This window comes from Vidua chalybeata, chromosome 7 (genome assembly GCF_026979565.1).
Source record: "Vidua chalybeata isolate OUT-0048 chromosome 7, bVidCha1 merged haplotype, whole genome shotgun sequence".
Classification (NCBI taxonomy): domain Eukaryota; kingdom Metazoa; phylum Chordata; class Aves; order Passeriformes; family Viduidae; genus Vidua; species Vidua chalybeata.
This window is the reverse complement of record NC_071536.1, coordinates 14,406,329-14,426,623: the sequence shown is the minus strand read 5'-3', so window position 1 is coordinate 14,426,623 and position 20,295 is coordinate 14,406,329. Positions and strand designations below refer to the sequence as shown.

The window sequence follows — 20,295 nt, the reverse complement described above, 5'->3', positions numbered from 1 at the left end:
ACTGAATTACCCAGGAACATTGCATTTATGAGTCTACAGGGAACTATGGCTTTTTATTCACAATAGCAACGCTGTCCTATAGCTTAGAAAGGTTAAATCAGATTAGCATTCTATGAAAAACAAACCATGTCATGATAACAAGAGTTTTTTATTCTTCCTATTTCTTACCATTAACTATTTCAATGTGTAGAAATAAATTGTTACTAAAAAATGAGGCTTCACAGCACCGAGCCTGACAGAGCTGAAGAAGCGCTTGGATAACTCTCTCGGGCACATGGGGTGACTCTTGGGGATGTCTTGTGCAGGACCAGCAGCTGGACTCAATGACCCTTGTGGGTCCCTTCCAACTGAGCTTACTCAGTGATTCTGTGAAAGACTTGTCAGTTTCTAAAAGTAATGTATGTAAGCTATGTACCTGTTCATCCTGAAATCAGCAAAAGCAAAAGACTCATCATATATTTGGAGAAACAGTAATTCAGGGTTTTGAAAAGCTGCTCATTAACCCAATCAGCACAATTTTCCAGCCCATTTCACTGTACACCAGTGCAAAGCACCAGAAGCACCTGCCCGCAACAGCGCACAGACCAGGGCAAGCAACAAGCAGCTGTGGCCTCTCATATACCTGTGCCAATACAGCTAAAATACCTTTGGTGACCTCAAAGCATATAATCCATCATTCCCTAAAATGCTTTGGAAAATAGATAAATATGTAGACCAAAGAAGATTTTAAGGACTTACTATTTTAATATGTACCAATTACTTTTCATTTCCTAGTCAATTTAATGTGGGTCCAGAGATTAGGATTCCTTATACTTTATTAGAGTTTAACATAATCAGTTTAAATTTAAAAAACTTGAAACAAAATAGAATTACAATTATCAAAACAAGAACTGGTTTAAACGAGCAAAAAATTATAAAAAAAGTCTGAATTTACTAACTGGAAAACACAGCGAGGAAAAGAAAGCAAAAATTCAAAATTTCTGAACGCATACGGTAGTCAAAGATTTTAAGCTATTTTGAGCAGTAATAAACTAAGCTCAGGCCACTGCTGCATCACTGCTGATGTGGCAAACAATGTTTCATGGGAGAAGGACAAAGAACTATGTATTTTGATTCCTTAATAAAATAATTTAGTAACTCCCCAAAACTCACAACCATGTATTCTGTTTCTCTCCTAATGGCCCAAGAAAATAGTCCCCTGCCCCACTCAAGAACAGCATTTAGACAGATACACAGGTCTCTCCTTCCCCTGTACATGAAAGCAACACTGCTTCCATCCAGGAGGAAGTATGTGCAGTCCATCAGCTTGTACTAATAAGCTAACAACCCGTTTCACTGCACAGGGAGACAGGTCACAGATGGCAAAAATACCCAACTGCAACTGCAAACTATTTAAACTGTTCAACGCCACCAATTAACAAGGCCAGCATGTCCAGTCCAACCACATCTACCTTAGGTATTTATTTCTCCTTTGCTAGCAAATACTGGCAACAGTGATGGAGTTGCTGAAGGATTACAAAGATGCAGGTAAATTGCAGGACTGCTGCGCTGTCACAGCCCCACAGGTGGTACAGACAATGTCGGTTCCTGCTATGGCCACACACCTGCATCCCCTGCACAGCACCACTGCTCACAGAGCACTCACAGCGCTGCTGGCACTCAGCTCTGTCACAGATTGATCTGGAGAACTGACACAGCAGGCAAGATCCAGCAGAGCCTGCTCCCTGCTTAGACTGCCTTTACAGGCACTGGCAAGCCTTGGAAACACACCAAGGAGATGCACACACACACTTTATAAAACCACAAAACATAAAATGAGTAATTTCCACCTCTGTCAGGAAAAGGATATTCTCTTACAGTAGCAATATGCATCACTGTCAAATTGTAACAAATTCCTTACTTAACAGGACTATTCTGGGACTATTGTTACACTTGTATTTTAAAACTTTGAGCTAAGATTACTTTTGGTTATGGAAAACGTTGCACCTGATTTAAAGAATACTTGGCAACATACTTATGTATAGAACCTGTTAATCCAAAATATTCAAACATACTGTGAACCAAAATGGAAAATGCATGTCTGCAGTGCAATGGCCTTAAATTAATGATCATCTTCTTTGCATTTATATACAAGAACTAGGTTTTGAATACTTTTAGCCTACAGTGAAAATATCAGAAAGAATAACACAAAAAAAAAAAAAAAAAATTACTGTAATATAATGACAAACACTGTTTCCTCCCCCAGTTTCCAATTAAATACACATTTACAAGATATTCCAGCTGTGTTTTAGCAATAAAGATGCAAGACGCATGCAGAGCTGACCTTGCTCAAACAATTTTGTGCCTCACATTTCTAGGTTGGGGTTTTATTTTTTCTTTCATTTTACTTTTTTGAAGTGTTATTAACTAATCTCTTTTACAGAGAATGGAATGGAAACAAAAAGGGGAGGGGCGCATCACTTAACAAAGGTACTTAGAAAAGCCAGTAATTAAATAGTAGGAGGTAAGTAACTATGTCTACATTTTATTTAAGTTAGCAAGGTAGATATACAAATTACAAAATTCATAAAATTAAGACATTTCTTCTGTTTAATATTTGCTTTTTTTCTCTGATTTTTTTCTTTGAATGCAGATAAGAAGAAAACTAAATACACAAGTAGCATTGACTTCTGAAGGACTAAGATCAGGTATCTATTGTTTATTTTCCCAGCTACAGTGTAGCTTTGGGTAGAAAGGCAGTCACCTGTTTTGCAAGGACTCTCCTTCTTGCAGAGGAGTACCTCTTGTACTGAAACAGAGGTTCCTGCTACCAGAGAACACCATATTAACATCTCCATTTGTACCTCATTACCCAAAACTTCAAGACACTTTTATTAGCTTCATGTTTAATGTATATCAGTCTGAATATTAATCCCAGTAATGAAATTTTTCTGTTGATTGCTTTAATTTATTATTAAAAAGGACACTAGAACAAGAGTGTAAGTGATCAGCACTAAAATCAAAGGTATGAATATTAAGAGCAGTTCTTCTGTATTTTTGGTAAACTCATTGGGACAAGCAGAATACTCCTGCCCTAAAAACGTGCTGCAATCATGGCATGGTCCATTTATAAACAGTGAACTTCTCTTTGCAGCAGTATTTCATGGTCATTTTCAAAACATATGTTTATTGCATTTTTTTCCTAGTAACTCTAAATAACCTCTAAATAAATAAATAAAATATTATTGTTAGCGTAATAAAAAGGATAAAAGCTGACATTAAAATTACATAGGACATCACAGCTTACTCAGAAAGCTTTTAGATTGTCTTTACATTCTTCACACATTAGAAATCAATTGCTGTATTTTTAAACTGCATTTTAAAAATCTCAAACAGATGCTTAATTCAAGAATGAGCACATCTGAATCAGATGGCCTGAGATACATGAAGCCAACATCACAGCTGATTTAATCAGAAGTCTGATGGAATTACAGTGTGCAGGAACCAAAATCTACAAAGCAAGGGAATGAACATCCATAAGAATTTTTGTCTTTCAGGTCAACAGGAAAAGAAAAATTACATAACTGCTATTTGGGAAGAAAAGGTATAACATGGTTCCTTTTCCTCCAGATGCTGACATACTGTCTGAATCATTACTTCATTAAATCACTATTATCTGTCTTCCTGAACATAGTTTCAGGTTCACATGCATCAGAACAGTAAAGAAATCCTCACTTCAAAATCCAGCTTGTTACATTTCTATTTCCATGGGCAAAACTGAGATCTATTTGAGCCCTGAATATTCTCTCAAAATTATTTGCATGTACTCTCATTTCATAATACTAAGCTTAGTTTTCAATATTCATTATAGGGAAACAAGTTTGCATATTTGACAAAAAAGTTACATTGCTTTATTTTCAATATTCAGTAACTTACGTTACACATATGCTTTCACTTCTTTCTGTTTTCAAACAGAGGATTGAATGCTGTGTGAACTGCAACATTGGGAATTGTATCTAAAAATGAAGAGCTCACCGAAACAAATACATCATTTTCTGTGCTGCTCTATGCTGTGACAGGAACTGTGTGTGTGTGCACGGCTGTGACACAGAAGGGATCTAGTCCACCGCTAGAATCTTTACAATTAGTTATATTAGCAGAGGACAAAAACGGTTCTAGTCTCAATATAAGATGCAGACATACCAGAGAAGAGGAAGAAACAGAAACAGGTAAAGACAATAAGAAACAGTTGACACACCAGGGACACCAGCATAGACCTGCAACATGATCCTACAATCAAATGATCTAACACCTTGGTACAGGAAACGCCCCATTTCTTGGGACTGCTTCACTCATAGAGAGGCTTATCTAATGTTACAAGCTGAAGAGATCTAAGCAGCAAAGTGGACTTCCATTTTATCATTTTGCTAAAGGTATTTCTGCTTGCAGGAGGTCAGAAGAGAGCCTGTAAGTTCCATGCCAGGCCTGTGTGCTCAGGAATCAGAAGTGGAAGGCACAGCTGTACTGAAATAGTCACAAGCTGACCAACATTACCCTCAGGAAATCAGAAGGCTCGCCTAAAGTACCTGAATCAAAGAGCTATGAAGCCTAATTAGCCAACACAAAGATGTATAAATACAAACATTTAACTTTGGAGTGTATTAGAATACCTGATAGGAGCTACTCCATGGTCATATGACACAAAGGGGATCACTTAATGCACTTTTTAAAATAAAGTTCCTGTATGGTAACTAACACTCATCCCACATATAAACAACCAGAAGGGAGGATCTGAAGACACATGGAGATTAAAGAAAATTGTGGTTTCTTTGTGCCACAGCTGTTGTTAATCTACTTGCAATCAAGCCAATTGCTGTTTTGGTGGCTGTTTGCTTTGTTGGGCAGTGCAGGGGGCCAAGAGCTATTGAGGTCAAGGCAGAAGTATGGACTTTAAGCAAAACAATCACAAGAGCAGAAGATTACTTGCTTTTGGCTGTTTGTACTCCTCTGGAAGACAGCCTGAAAATCTGTTGTCAAAATACATGCTGAGCATCTTGAGAAGAATATTAAGGTATTTAAGAAAAAGTAGTAAACCAGTTCTAAACTTTTATTGCTAAATACAGACTACTTATGCCCAGTGAACATTATCCTTATTGTTTTGAGGTCACCAAATTGCATTGTTACTTCAGGCTTGCCTGAGGTCTCTCCACTAGAACATCTGTGAATTTAAAAGAAAACATACAGAAATGGTTTTGCAGTATGTATTAGCATACATCAGCAATATCTGACACCTCAGCTACCAGATATTCAAAGTTCTGAGCTACGTGAAGCTGTTTGTCCTTCATCCCAGCCTGTATTTTCATCAGAGATTTATAGCTTGCTCCATCCCTTGTCCTCTAGTTTCAAAAGGAAATACATATAAAAGATATAATTCTTAGCAAATTGAATGACAATTTTTGATCTCTTAGTACATTACTAACCTCCTTCCTGTGAGGAAAAGTAATTTATAATCAAGATTTGTACATACCTGGTTCATTAGACCACTGTCTTACTAGGATATTCTCCCTACATTATATTCAGTCAACATTCAAAATCTTACAAAAAATATCCCATTACTTATTAGTTTGTCTTCAATACAGCAAGAGAACTTATTTAAGGCTACTAATGGCTTTTAAAACTACTTTAAAAGCTACTAAACACTCCCACATATTTTCCACTAGGATCTTTTATTTTTTTAAACTAGTGAATGGCAATAGGAACAAAAGAACTTCTAGCTTAGTATATTTCCTTCATTTCCTTTTCAACGAAGGCATTTTACCTGCTAATATGGCTATTTAGTATTTGTCAAGAACTTGAACGCTTTGATAAATCTGCAGAAACAAACAATACAATTTAGCCTTTAAAAGCACCTTGGATAATCAGGAAAATCATGTAAATAAATGCAGAAATTCCTGGAAAGAGCAGGAGTGGAGAAGCATAGCACACACCAAAAGCATTCTTTCTACATAGAAATAGTCACATAGAGTAGAAAGAAGCATCATCACCTTGGTCAGCAAATGAGAAGGCTTTCCTGCAATGTTTCTCAGAAGAAGGGAGGTTTCCCTGTCCAAATAGGAGTGCTTGTGCAGAAAGAAAGAGAAAGAACATAAGTCAAAGGAAGTCAGTATAGTAATTTTATGGTGTCTTGATTACAGAAGATAAAGCAGAGTTTAAAAGAAAAAACCCTACATCATCACATTTTCCCCCTCCCATAAAAAAAAGAACGTTTCCAAATACTATGAGCCTGATACACTGATGTAAAAGCAATTGTGCTTTTACACAAGACACTAAAAGACACTATTTTAATCTTCTCCTGTACAAAATGTCACACAATAGAATTAAGAAAACTTTTGCTTACCTGCCACTGGTTTCCTTTCTGCAAGAGAAAACTTATTTGTAAAGACATGTAGAACTATGAAAGTAAGAAAATACACTCTTACAATGCTTTTCAAAATCCTGTCCAGTCCTCTAAAATGAAACATTCTACTTCCACTACACAAATATAGAGCTGCTATAAACAGGTCATCTGGGAGACATCCTAGTTTTATGCTTTCTACATGAGTGCTGTTTCATTTTTAAAGAAGAAAGATATTACCACAGCAATAAACGAACATAACTTAAAATTAATGTCTTTTTTTTTTAAAGACTTAAGTCTCCCTTCTCTTGTATAGTCCAAATTATAAAATTACAAATCCCCTTGTTTCTCTTGGGAAGATAAATTAGCAGAAAATATATTTTCATCTGTTTTCAAAATGGGAAGCAAAATCAGTAAAGGGGAAGCAACCAGTAGAGAAAGACAGAAATCAATTAATGACAGATCCCAGAGTGATTATCTTCTCCAGCACCTGCTACAGGCAACAAAACCATCATCATGCAGCAATTTGCAGAACCACACAGCCTACAATGCTAAGGAAATTAGACTAGTACTGTGGCACTTAACAAGAGCATTTAAACAACTTAAAAAAGCATGAAGTAAATCTGTGTACCACCACCATACTGCAAGTTTTGTTCCATGTGGTCACAATTGTCTCAGTTTTATTTGTTTCAATGCTATACAGAACCAGGCATGACAACTATACATGCCTACTATACTTTTGTTTAGTAATTTGCAATGCAGAATCTCACCTCTTCTTCAGTGCCACAATAAGCTATAGTCTGAAAAAAATGAAGAGCTCATGTCTACAACTTCCTGCAAGGCAGTATCAAATAGTTTGGTGAATACAGTTCCTGCAGGGAGAGTTTACTTGATGTGACTGCCACATGCTGGGATGAGTATTACGGATCTCAAGGAGGCTTTAAAAGTTACACCTCAGGGAAGACTCTACACAGCATTTGAAGTTAAACCCAGGCTCTAGCCAAAACTCCACTTAGGTATTTAGCCATTAATATAGACACAAGTTATGTTACAGAGTAAATTATTTTTCTGCTTGCATATTAATTACTGTCTGTATTTACATCATATTTAGACACACAGCAGTGCTGCCTAGCTTAAACCATACTGCTGAGGGTTTGTAATACCTGGTATAATTATTCACAGTCATACTGAATTGTATCCTTTCATACACAGAGGCTCTAACTTCCCACAGAGTCAGTTTAATATGGTCTCATTACGACATACTGCTATACAACTTGCAGAATAAAACTGCAGGTGGGCTCAGTCCAAACCCCAAAAGTATACATAAAAATCCAGTGACAAGTTCACGGAAATTTTTTAAGAGTTTTTTCATAGAGTTCTTGTCAGTCATCAGGAACTAATTAATATGGATCACTTTCTTGGTGAATGGAGCACTGCAGGAGAAGGAACACTACAACGCACATTTGCAGCTTCTTCCTTAAGAGTTTAGTCTTAAGGAAGACTAAACTAAGACTTCTGTTTTAGCCTGTAAGTCAACAATAGTGTCAAGATAAATACAGGATATTGAATCTCTCCTTAAAGGAAATACTATTTGCTAGAGAATATTTCTCCTACAGGGAAGGTCAAGGTATGCCAATTAACCTTCTTCCTGTCTTAGTCATCTCGGCTGCTGCTAACTTGTATTTAACTACATTATCTCCACTAAGGAACTTCCACCCAAAAATGGGAATGCCATATCCTTCTTACAACATAATAGCCACTTGAAACTTGATAATGCTATTTTACGGGAATAGGGGTTGGCCAGTAAAATGTGGAACACCAGTGTGATGACAACTACCTATGTGAATTTGAGCTGCAGAGCTAACATGCCTAGAAACAGGAAGGCAACAGCTCTTTTCCAGACATTTTTTGTGCATGGCGTCTTCCTACCCTATAACAAATTCTGCAGTACTGCACATACCCAAAAGTTAGAATGAGCAGAAGTAGCAAAGCAACAGGAAAGGCCAAGTTCTAGAAATTATAGCTCAGCTAAACAGTAACTACACGCACATAAAAAAAAAATAAATATTTGGCATGCACAAACTAATAGATAACAAATTAAATTTCATTTTAGAACATTGTGTTACTTTCACAATCCAGTTTTAAAGCATTTAGTCTATTTCAAAGGAAGACTTCAGCTCAAACATCAAGCTTTAAGGTAAACAGATGTTGTTCCTAGAATATTCCATTGTTTGGGGGAAGATAATTTTTTTTTTTCCTAGATAGTACAATCACAATGGTTCACATAGAGGATCTAAATAGCCTACTCTTCCTCTCTACTTAAGGACTTGAAATACATATCAAAGCTCTGACAATATAAATGCCTGATCTTGCCAAACAAATTAACCTACTTTTCTCTCCCAGGTACTTCACTAGACTAAAAAGAACAGCAATGAAATCCAGCAAATCCGAAACATTAATTACTTCTCGGGAAACATTTCTAGTCTTCCACCATGAAAAGCATCTGTTCTTCCACCTGCTCCTATCACAACAATGAGAACTCAAGCTCTAGCAACAAAGTTGTCTCTCCCCCAGTGCCTCACCTTGGATTCACCTAGGATATAAAACCAATTCCAATTCCATAAGCTAGCATGTGTCCCTCCCACTCCTGCAATGCCATGCATTTTTCTATCCTGCTAGGATAAGTTGACTGCTTCCCCAGTACAAGCCATCATTTCTATTTTCAGTTTAAAGGTTTTTTTTCAAAATGTCACGTAACCAGAATTAAATGTGGTTGGAATGTAAAAGTAGTCTGAAACACAATGGAAGCATCAAAATTGACAACAGCTTCAGAGAAGACACTACCATGCATTCCTTCATACTAAGCATGAAATTGTAGAAGAGGCAGATTGTAACAGTGCTGGAAGAGTATATATAATTCCTACAGTCACTAAAATACTTAATGCAGCCAATTCAACATGAATAACACCAAGTCAAAAGAATTGCTGCCTAATTTACCAAATTCTCTGAAAGATCACATATCTCTAGGTCAGCACTCGGGGGCAAACACAAAAAGTATACAACATGTGCACAATCTAAAGCTACCTACAATTCTTTACTTCTACTAGATATTGGGGTTTTTTAAGTTGTATTTTTTATGTGTAGTATAGCTTTCTTGAAATCCAGCCATTAGCCATATCTTGTTATAAGGTTTTGTATAAAATTATTACTGTAAACAATGAGCAGTAACAATGAAAAAGCTTGTTAGTTATTTCCATTATACATAATAAAAACCATTCACTTAACAGACACTAGCAGATGTTAAAAACTTGTATTAAAAGGGATCTATCACTAGAATAATTTTAAACCAACACTTTTACTTTGATATTTTAAATTATTATTAGGGAGCCAGACTCCACTCAGGATTTCCAGTTAATCCAGCATCACTACTACTCAGGCAGAACTCAAAATACCATAGGCCCAGTGAGCATCCAGGAAGGAAAAAGTGACAGGGTTTTAAGAGGACTCTTAAGAGGCAACACGATGTTTCCTTTTGTCACATGGAGTCTCTCAATATAAATGGTGCTACAAGACTTCACACCAGAGAGCTGGGACAGGCAGTAACACTGTGGCCCAAAAGTCACACAGTTTGTTTCTTTATGTAATCTTCAAAAAGTACTCTTCTTCCCCTAAAACAAGCAAAGATGAAGCCTACCATCAGGTACCAAGTATATTTACAACTTTTCTGTGCCAAAATCACTTCTTTTGGAGACAACTTTAACACAATGCATAGGAAGCTATTCACTTCTGATTTAGTCCTTCCTCATATTATGGACCAGATTTCAAACTAAGTTGCAGGAACTCAACCTAGTTTAAAAACTTGAACCGTGAAAAATAATGAACAGAAAATTTATCAAAGCCAGGAAAACTTTATACCACATAGAAGCAGCCAATGATGACTGCTTTGAACTCTGTCTTATTTTAATTCCTAGCACCAACTATTCCAAGTCACATTGAAAACCACAGATGTTTAATAATAAAAAAATCCTCAAAATACTAAAAAAAAAGTGCTGATTGGAAAACTAACTTTCTATAAAATTAAATGTATACCTTTCTCAAGGGATGCCAAAACATCCATGCACAAAAATATTTTCTGCAAAACCAATATTACTTACAAAAATTCAGATACGATTAGAATATCTGAAGTAACAAAACCTAATAAATAAGGCTACTAATGTCTCTGAACAAACTTTAGCTGCTGAGTTCAACAACACAGAAAACTAGATTTGAGTAAAATTATCATTAACACTTAAGAGTTCTAGATGCTGTTAGGTCAAAAAAATTAATAGTGTTCATGTGCAGTTCATTCAGCAAAGACAGCTAGCCTTCATTTTTATAAGAACATGGACTAAAGTCTTGTTCCAAATTATGTTGCAGACATCAAAGATTTCCTATATCCTTTCTTTGAAGACAGAAATGTAACATTCACAACCTTCAGATCTAAACACCAGACATTCATGGACCAGCTGTTGAAAATTGCCTTTCAGTGTTTTCAGGAAACTCAACACAGTACTTAAATACACAGCAGCTGCTTATGTGAGATAGTTTTTTCAATACTGAAATATTTTTATACCCATCATCAATCCCATACTGACAAAGCATGTTTGCTAAACATGATAGAACAGATGGACTACCAGGAAAATGAGAATACCTTTCAGATTTTCAGAATATAATTTGTTGCACTAAACTAAACAACCAGTAAAGCTCTACATGGCCAAAACCTCAAGATTTTCTCACCTATTATCCTTGCCAATTCCATTATGTAATATTCATTGCGTTGTTTCAATTCTTGAGATTAAAAAGGTCTTGAGCTGAAAGTCAGCTTCAAAGAAACCCCCAAACTGAAATGATTTCTAAACTATCACTGAATTACCAAGAATCTTAGATTTATTTTTTACAGACAAGAACTGATGGCTGGATTTTAAGAAAAGTGTTTAAGAAGAGGTGATAAACTGAGCCGCCTAGTTAAAATCTGAAGCATGAAGGCCATGTAGCCCATCTTGCCATGGTGAACCACTGGTTCACAAGTAAGATGTGGTTATTATACATGGCCTCCTTTCTTCAATTCAACTTGTATATTTTTGAAAAATCTGTTCAGATTTGATCTATTTTCTTGTTATGTTTGATGATCACTTAGAACAGAAAAGTGGGATCAATTTAGAAAGATTCAGCCTCATCCCTAAGAGACTGAGTTGTATCTAATTCCTCTGATTTTAAGGTAAGGGCTGAGAAAACAGGCATACAGAGTTTAAAAACAGTACAATACAGTCTCAAAGGTGTCACATATGTTCTTTACACTGGCAGTTTACAAATAATGATCAAAAACTGAGGTGGAATTGTAAGAAAGATGACCTAGTGACCTTCTGAAGTATTTCATCTTCCTGTTCTAATGCCTTAATCATGTTAAATAGAAAACTTCCTTTCTTGTTAAATACCATCTGTACATTCAAGGACATCATTCACTCAAGGTTTGTACAGCAGAATAACTTACCTTAGTTCCAAAAACGGCAATAAGAGCACCTTGAGGACTTGTGCATGTAATTATCTTGCCATGTTTCTTGCAAAATTCTATAACAGTTTAATAAATACACATGTTTAATTAAACCAGCTGGTGGCACTCTTGTGCCACTATTTTGGATTTAATATCACAGTTGAGAAATGCTATAAAATCGTTTTTAAATGCATTCTCTGTCCCTAAAAAACAAACAAAAAATCATGGAAACTGAAGTATACAGTGTTCAATAGAGAGCTATATGCTTGCAAAACTTTGCTGAAAAGATTACTATAGCTTCCATTTCAACTACATCCCTACACTGAATTCTTTAGACTCCAGCTTCAAGAATTTGAATCCACTGATTCCTAAAGAGAACTCAAGAATTAAAGATTTAAAATTATTTTTTGTAATTTTGACCCAAAGATGGAGAAGGAGGACTGTAATTTTTTTCCAATCTCTTTATGATTATGAATTCATATTGAACTTACTCATATGGACACAATATGATAAACATCTAACTAAAAATATCAATTTTCTCCTTTCCTTTGCAAAGGGGGTTGTTTAACCTAGCAAAAAAAAGAGGCTCAAGGGATGCCTTATCACTCTCTACAACCACCTAAAAGGAGGTGTAGACAGGTGGGTGACAGTCTCTTCTTGCAAGTAACAAGAGATAGGACAAGATAAAAGGCCTCAAGTTGCACCAGGCGCAGTTTAGATTAGATATTAGAAAAAAAAACTGTTGCAAAAGGGGTTACAGTTTATTCTTATTAGAACCTCAGAAAAGGAAAATAGGCACTGAGAAACTGAGGTAGCAGCATTGGGTAACAGAGCTGCCTGACCCTTCACACACAGCATGTTTTTCCACAGAGTCACAGAGCGGGTAAGGCTGGAAGGGACCATAGCTGGTCATCTGGTTCAACCTCCCTTGCTTAAGCAGGGCCATCCTAGAGCTGTTTATAAAAATTTTGTCAAATGATACGACTGAGAGAAATTTTCCACGATTGGACACTGTTACAGGGTGATTACTAGTCATCTACATTAAACAAAGTATTCCCAAGAAAGGAAGGGAAGGTGTGTGTCATTTAAAATACAGATGTTTAAGACTCTGCACATTTGACCATGAAACAGATCTCCTGCCAATAATCTAAGTCTTGCTTTGTGCTTTCCCATGAGAATACAGCTAAATTTCTCTGAGACCAAGCCTTCAGAATTAAAATTGTAGTCTGTAAGTCTCAGTGAAGCCTGGAACATCACAGTTAAAAAAAACTTGAGGCCGCAACCTCTCACAGAGCACTGGCCAGCCCTTCAGCTGGATTGCACACTCTTACTCTTGAATCAAAGGCAGGCCAAGATCGAGAATGCCTGGGTCCATGGTGGGAGAGTACAGCAATCTTCTTTAAGCTGCAGTGCCTGGCTACTGCAAAACATGTTGGAGACAGACAAGGGAAGGGAGAACCTGGAGCAATTACTCTGTGCTCAAGAGTAGACAGCCCTGCCTCCTAGGACTCCTGTAACTCCATCTCACTGCAGGCAACTGGAATAAAAAGAAAAATTTAAATCTTAACTTACAGCAAGTATTTATTAAATACTAGGGATGTTTATAACTTCATGCCAGCAGCACCAGTCCTGATAGACTTTCTTGAAGTTCACTGTAATTTAAATAACATGTGGTCTGTGGACATCTCAAATGAACAAACTGCTGCTCTGTGTGCATGAGGTGTACTCAGTGCTAGTCCATCACCTCCAAGGTCAGTTTGGGATGCTCCCCTGCTGAACAAAAGTTACTTAAAACAGAGCAGAACAGAAAGGATTGCAAAATCTGATGAACATTCAGTTCAAGCTTCATTTCATTATTGCTTTTTAGAAATGTAAGACGAAATTGCTGCATGGAAGATGGCATTCCCCCAGTGATGTGCTTTCACATTTCTTGTATGTAAAGCTATAATTTTGACCATGTGGTTCAATGGACCAATGAACAACTAATTCACAAGGATTATTTTCCACGGAAAGCTGCTCCAATTCACTAGGCAGCTGCATAAACAACAGCTCCAACATGAGGTAGGGCAAGGCTGCCCAATTAATCAGTAGCAGGGATCTAAATTGCATAAACCAAACATGAAATCCCAAATACAGTTTGTCTGCAGGGAGGAAGTTTCAAGAAAACACCAAGAAAAAATATGGAGTATAATTTCACAGAAAATCGTTGTCTGATCAGTCTAAAAAAAAACGCGCATTAAGTGGAAGACCTAAACAAGAAAGGCAAAAAATCCCTAACTATGACTAATTGATTCCTAATTGCATTACATACAGAATATCAGAGACTTTATCTTTGGGCTCTCTCTACCTGTAGCACAGAAAACAAAGCAGCTAGGAAACCTAAGGAATAAGAGTACATATAGCTTTAACTGAAGCTGTAATTTAGTTTGAATCTACTGCCTTATACTCTATGAAGTAGCTGTATTAAGAAAAATTTGATTTTAGGGCTGTTGACTTCTAAGCTATAAATTCTGCCCAAAATGACTTTAGACATAAAACCATCCAAAGATCAACCACTATAAAAGAAGGGGTATACACAACTGGGGAGTTAAAACTCATAAATCTTCCCTATTTGTTAAAAGCAGGTAAGCCACATGAATGAAATAAACCCTGCATTCAAAAAGCAAGGCACTGATGTGGCTGGTCTAACATATTGAAAAATTTGCAAAAATAAGACTAGTAAGTGTCCAACATAGGAAACTAACCAAAGCTGTACATTTGCTTAACTAAAAATGAAGGCTTTTCTTTGTATTTGCAGACCTTTATTACAGTATAATGAACTAAACACTAAATACTATATTATGGTATAACAAACTGAAGCAGCATACTCAAAACTGACACAGCTAAAAAGCCAATTCTCAATTGTTTCTCCGGAACATGAAGTCTTATTTCTAGGGGGTTCAAACTCCTTTAAAAACAACACAAATCCTAGTTTTCACACTATAGTTTAGGAATATGCATAACTGAGGAAAACAACAAATTCTTTCCTCCTGTTAAGAGTTTAATGTTCCACAACTGGTGGCTGTGTTCTTAATTTTTGTCATATGTCCTAAATTTCTTTTTTGGCAACGTGAAACAAGGACAAACAAGTAATCAGTTTCTAACTTCCTACAGATTTAGTATTTCACATCTCTAATCTAATCATATGTTGCAGAAAAAGTAAAGAAATTTGTTTTAAGCAGAATGGTGTATCCACAAGGAAATTGGCTGTTTTAAAAGCTCCATAATTAACCATCACTAGTAGAGTGATATCTTTACTGGAAACTGCAACTAATGCATACAACTCCCCTGCAGCACACTTTCAGCAAAGTTTGGTAACATCATAAAGCAAGACTTCTGATTTCTCAACTCAAGTCTAGTGGATAGTTCCAAGAGTGTGCTGCCTAGATTTATTTGATCATTCATCTAAGGTATTTTTTCTCTTGCAGACAAATCAGGTAAGAGAAAGAACCTCTAAACTACCATTTTCTTAGCTTGTCTGTATTAATGATACAGTATTTTTCTCAAGAAACCCTTCATAAACACAAGTATTTTTCTGAAGTGCTATGGAACAGACATAAAAACAAAGAGATTAATTTTTAAGTGTGCTTATTTACCCAGCATTTGGGATAACAGAATGAGTCATTCAGTTGCTTGTCCACAGAAGACTCCAACCTCACAAAAAACCCCAAAGAACATTGTATTTAGGTGCATTTAGAGCCAATGCCTTTGGTGTTCACACTTACGCTAACAAAGTCCACCCTCACTGTAATTTTTGAGTGGATACCAGGCTTGCCCGTCAGCGATGTCATACAAGACATACATTACACTGTCCATTTTCCTGTTCCTTCCAGGAGAGAACTTTAAAGCTTATTCATCAGTGTGAGGCAAAGCTGACTAGAGAGAAACCTACATGTTTTATGGTTTCTGCTATACTTCTATTAGTTATCTCCTACATGGAAAAGTTACAGGATAAATTTTAGGTCCATAGCTATAAAATAAGTCAGATACACTGAGTGGAGAATCAAGATTTACCAATGCAAGGATAATGTTTAAATTCATGTTCCCCTTTCATGTATTTTAAATCCATTTACCCCAATCTTTGAAACCTACCATTCCATGATGTGCAGTAAACAAAACTTTCAGAATGCCTCCTTTGGATCTCAACTGAAAATGCTTTAAAAAAATTAAAATTATCCCTTCCCATCATTTGCTTTGCAGATTCCATAAGTAAAACATGAAAAAAAAGTTTATGTGCTGGTTTGCAGGCATTGGGAAGAGTGTATTATCAATCCTTGAGTTCTAGTGCATTATATGACGATTATGCATAGTCAAGAACATTTGATTATTTATTTGAAATACATAAATATTGTTTATATTTTATAAAATCATATGTTTATCTCAGAAAATGCTTTGAAAGCTTCCAAAAATCTGGAAAATGAGGAGTCATTTTACATGTATTTCAAAAACATTTGAAAAATGGATGGCTCACACTTCTTATGCCAACAAAACTGGAAGCCAAAGTAATGTTTTGGGACGACAGATAAGCACAATTTCCCCTTACTTATGACTTATAAAAGAACACTCTGTGACTAATAATTGGAAAAAAAGAAAGATGAAGAAATGGTCTAATTATGTTTCAAATTAAGTCTTTCCATTGACTATTTTCAGCTTAGGAAAAGTGGAACTGGAAATGCTCCAGAATAGACTTTGTGTTCTAAACTAAGGACATAACACAACTGGCAGAAAATGAAATGATTTTTGTTTTAAGTCTTTAAAAGAAATATAAACCAAACCTCTGCCATGTCTTGTTTGTTGCTTATCTGTGACTACTCTCACAAATTGGAGTCTAACATCCTTGACATCTGCTAACCACACAACACATGGACCATAAGGAAAAGTACTCAAACTTCAAGCTCCCAAAATACAAAAGCCAATAATGCTCTATTCCTGCAAGAGCTAAAACAGACCACAACTCTTCTTTAAACCACCTACAAATAGCAGATGAGATTCAGCAGTCCAACTCTATTTTAAGACACTGTTGCCTAACAAAGACCATATATATCATCAGTTTACTTTTCCGCATACATTAACAGGTAACTGCCTTTTCATACATAGCAACATTTAGCAGTCCCACATAAAACATGACACTCAATAGTTTTAAATGGGTACCAAAGCTTCTGTGTTATACCACTGCACAGGCAAATGAAATGCTAGCATGTCCACATAAGAACTATAGCAAAATTGCTATGAAACACAAACTTTATTATCCCCTTAGGTCCATTTCAAGTTTTTCATTTTATCCCACAGGATCTTTTAGCCAGTACGGATTTATTTATATGTGCTGAGCTTACATGACAATTGCTACTGTCATGTCTCCAAAGCTGCCTTTTTTACCTTGAAAGAAGCATTAATGTTTACTCTACACTGCCTTCTCTGTCAAGTGAAGCAAAAACCATGTGGCTTTATTGCACTTTTTGTCATGATTTTTACCCCTTATGCATCAAAGTATAAATCTACAATAAGTTTAAGTAAAAGCTAAAAAATAAAACGCAATTAAATAATGTAGTGTTACCAGCTACATTTTGTATTATCTTTTTATGTGCAGAGTCTCTCAGCTGTGCAAACTGGGTTACAGACATAAAGAGGGGTGGGGGGTGATGCTGAACTGTGCCAGACCAGATGGCAGACTTCAAACTTATCTGCAACCTCTTCACTGAGCTTGTGCAGGACAGTAACAATGACTGCACATGAATGGAGCCTTTCACTCGCCAGACACACACAGCTACACAAGCATCATCAACACAGTTCTCTATTCTCTCCCCTCTGCTTTCTCCTCCTTCTACTCTACACAGCACACTGAAAACAGAGACAACTTCTTGCTGGCAGAGGGACCAAAGGAAGAAGAAAAAGATAATGTAGGTGGATGCAACAAGTTAGTCACAGAGACATCATTTCCCCTACCTTCAACTCATGCTATTATTTCACTAATTTGGTCTACATACAAATAAAGTAACCCACCACAGAAACAACATTTTAAGGTGCATGCCACTCATTACACAACTAAAAGCATAGAAAACCAAATACAACCTACCAATTTAAGAAAGAATACTGTTTAAGCAAGGATCTGTGAAGTCATTTTGTCAAAGACAAATTTCAATTTAGCAAAAAATTATGGGATTAGGGTGGGGTGGAGACAACTTTTCTTTTTATTCAACAATACTTAAGGGGAGACTGAAGACAAGAAGAGAAGTGCAGTCAGAAAACACTTAGTACCACCAAGACAAGGTCTTAAGACTACAAAGTGATAGTCTTTGAAAACATCAACATTCACAATGTCTAAAGAGATAGTGCTAAGAAAGGAAAGGAGTAAACAAGAAAATAAACCATGATGGCAACTAATAAACCCACAATTTTAGACAACCAAGGGAACTCCAGTCAACTCCCCTGAAAGTGATCTAAAGACAAATTCAGAATGAGTACAGGGATGGTCCTGGCCAATATGACCACTGAGAGTTACCATCTGTCATCATGATGATATATGTGCAACTCCAGGAACTGCCTACAGCACAGGCTGCTAGGAGGAAGAGGAAGACAAGACACTAAGATGCCTGTCCAAATACTCAGGCAAGAAGTTCTGAATAATCAATTACCACCAATAAGTGAGCTCCTGATCTCCCTTCCAGCCTCCAGTCCCTGGCTACAACCTCCCTAATGTGCATCAGTCCTCTGAGCCTCTGCAGTTCATCTAAATAACACAGAATGAGACCCAGAACAGAAGCAGAAGGTTTTGGGGTAATAAGCACCAGTTATGTGCCAAAGCTGGGACAAGGGAGGAGATGAGAATGTAAGGAAAGAACTGTGAGGAAGGAAGGATGAGAGGAAAGGGAAGTTATATCCTCCCATTTCTGGTGGCTGTGGAATTGCAGCCTTTTTCCTATTGGTCCCTATTACCAGACAGACAGTATACTAGACTACACACACCTTCAGTGGGCCAGTACGTGGCTGTTCTTGCACAGGATTTTCCTGCACTGCCCAGTCAGAGAGCTCTTAAATACAGAGCAGAAGTATTTAAGATAGAATAATGAAGTTTATAACTGTAAAGCCTGATTTCCTTTTTCAGACAAGCATTTCCTCCCTTCAAAACTATCTTCCATTTTACTCAGGAAGAGCATAACATAAAGTTGCAGCAGAAAGGATGACTTTTTAAAGTACCTATACTGCCTGGAGAAGACAAAGTATTGGTCAAAAGGGCAGAGCTGCCAAGACACTAACCTCTTTCAGAAGAGGCACAGCAGTAAAGAAATTTTAAAGGTCAGCTCACCTACAGGCAGTCTCAAGGAAGACAGGTAAAAGAAAAGAGGTAACTTGAAGCACTACTTCAGAATAACAAATCTCAACACAGATCTGCTGTGACCATGAATAAATAGCCTCTCCCACTTTCTGCATAAAAAACTGTTGGGTTTTTCCCCTATATGGACATCATGACTTCTTCAAAGGCTATTTCCTCAGAGGGATGTTTTCTATTAGAAACAGCACCATTGAATCAACTGTGTGGGTGGGAGGGTACAATTCAGCCCTACTAGTAAAAGGTATTTTGATTCACAACCTAGCCAAGAGGATTAATAAACCCTTAAACTAGTTTTTGGGCACTAAATGAATGACATAGGAAATAAACAGCTTTGTTGATACCCAATGATTCTTCCAAAGAATCCATTAATTTAAAAAACACCACCACAAAATCTGTCACAAACTAAAAAAAAAAGTGATTTCCTTTTCCCTGTTCACCAGTGATGAGAAAAGAAACTTACTTCTCTGTAAGAAGTCCCATCCCATCACATAACAATTTTAAAACTGAATAGTTGAATACCAGTTCTGTAAATTGGAAGGGACAATTTCTTAGAATTGAACACCTTCCTCAGGCTACTGAAATTAAAAAGAATAGATAGAGCCAAAGCAAACAGCATGGTTAACGAGTGCAGAGGTTTCTGCTCTCAAGAGAGAGAAGAATAATCTGCATCTCAAATTACTGACACTTTCTGGTTACCTCCTTCAAAGGAATCAGTAATTCTTATCAACTTATCTGGGTAGAGAAACAATAGCCACATTCTTATATGAGAAGCATGTGTTTGTACAAAGGCAGCTCTCACATGTCTTTGAGAAAAGCTTCTGGGGACGATTTTGAGCCTTGCAGTTAGTGGCCAAGAGCTCAGAAAGCAACTGAAACAGCAACTGCAACACTTGCAGCAATACAGATTGGCTTCCCGTGGAGACAAAGCAACTTCTTGACCTCTGTCCCTTGATTCACCAATATCAAGGTAATTACAGGCAGCAGGTGGTTTGTTGATTACTCATGACACAAAGTATTGAAAAA

At 36.7% G+C, this 20,295-nt stretch overlaps 1 protein-coding gene across 12 annotated transcripts in view; it reads right to left on the bottom strand.

Annotated features, from left to right (window-relative positions):
• The window catches only part of RAPH1 (Ras association (RalGDS/AF-6) and pleckstrin homology domains 1), a 105,133-nt gene that overhangs the window by 44,798 nt on the left and 40,040 nt on the right, over window positions 1–20,295 (bottom strand). For 11 of the 12 annotated variants that reach the window (XR_008431940.1, XR_008431938.1, XR_008431939.1 and 8 more), the window contains exon 5: window positions 6,024–6,098. The exons of the other annotated variant lie outside the window; for it this stretch is intronic. Coding sequence is in view for 1 of the 11 variants with exons in the window: in XM_053948331.1 (XP_053804306.1) it covers window positions 6,024–6,098 (75 nt within the window). In the remaining 10 variants the exon portion in view is untranslated. The remainder of the gene's footprint in view (window positions 1–6,023; window positions 6,099–20,295) is intronic. 12 annotated transcript variants of the gene reach the window in all.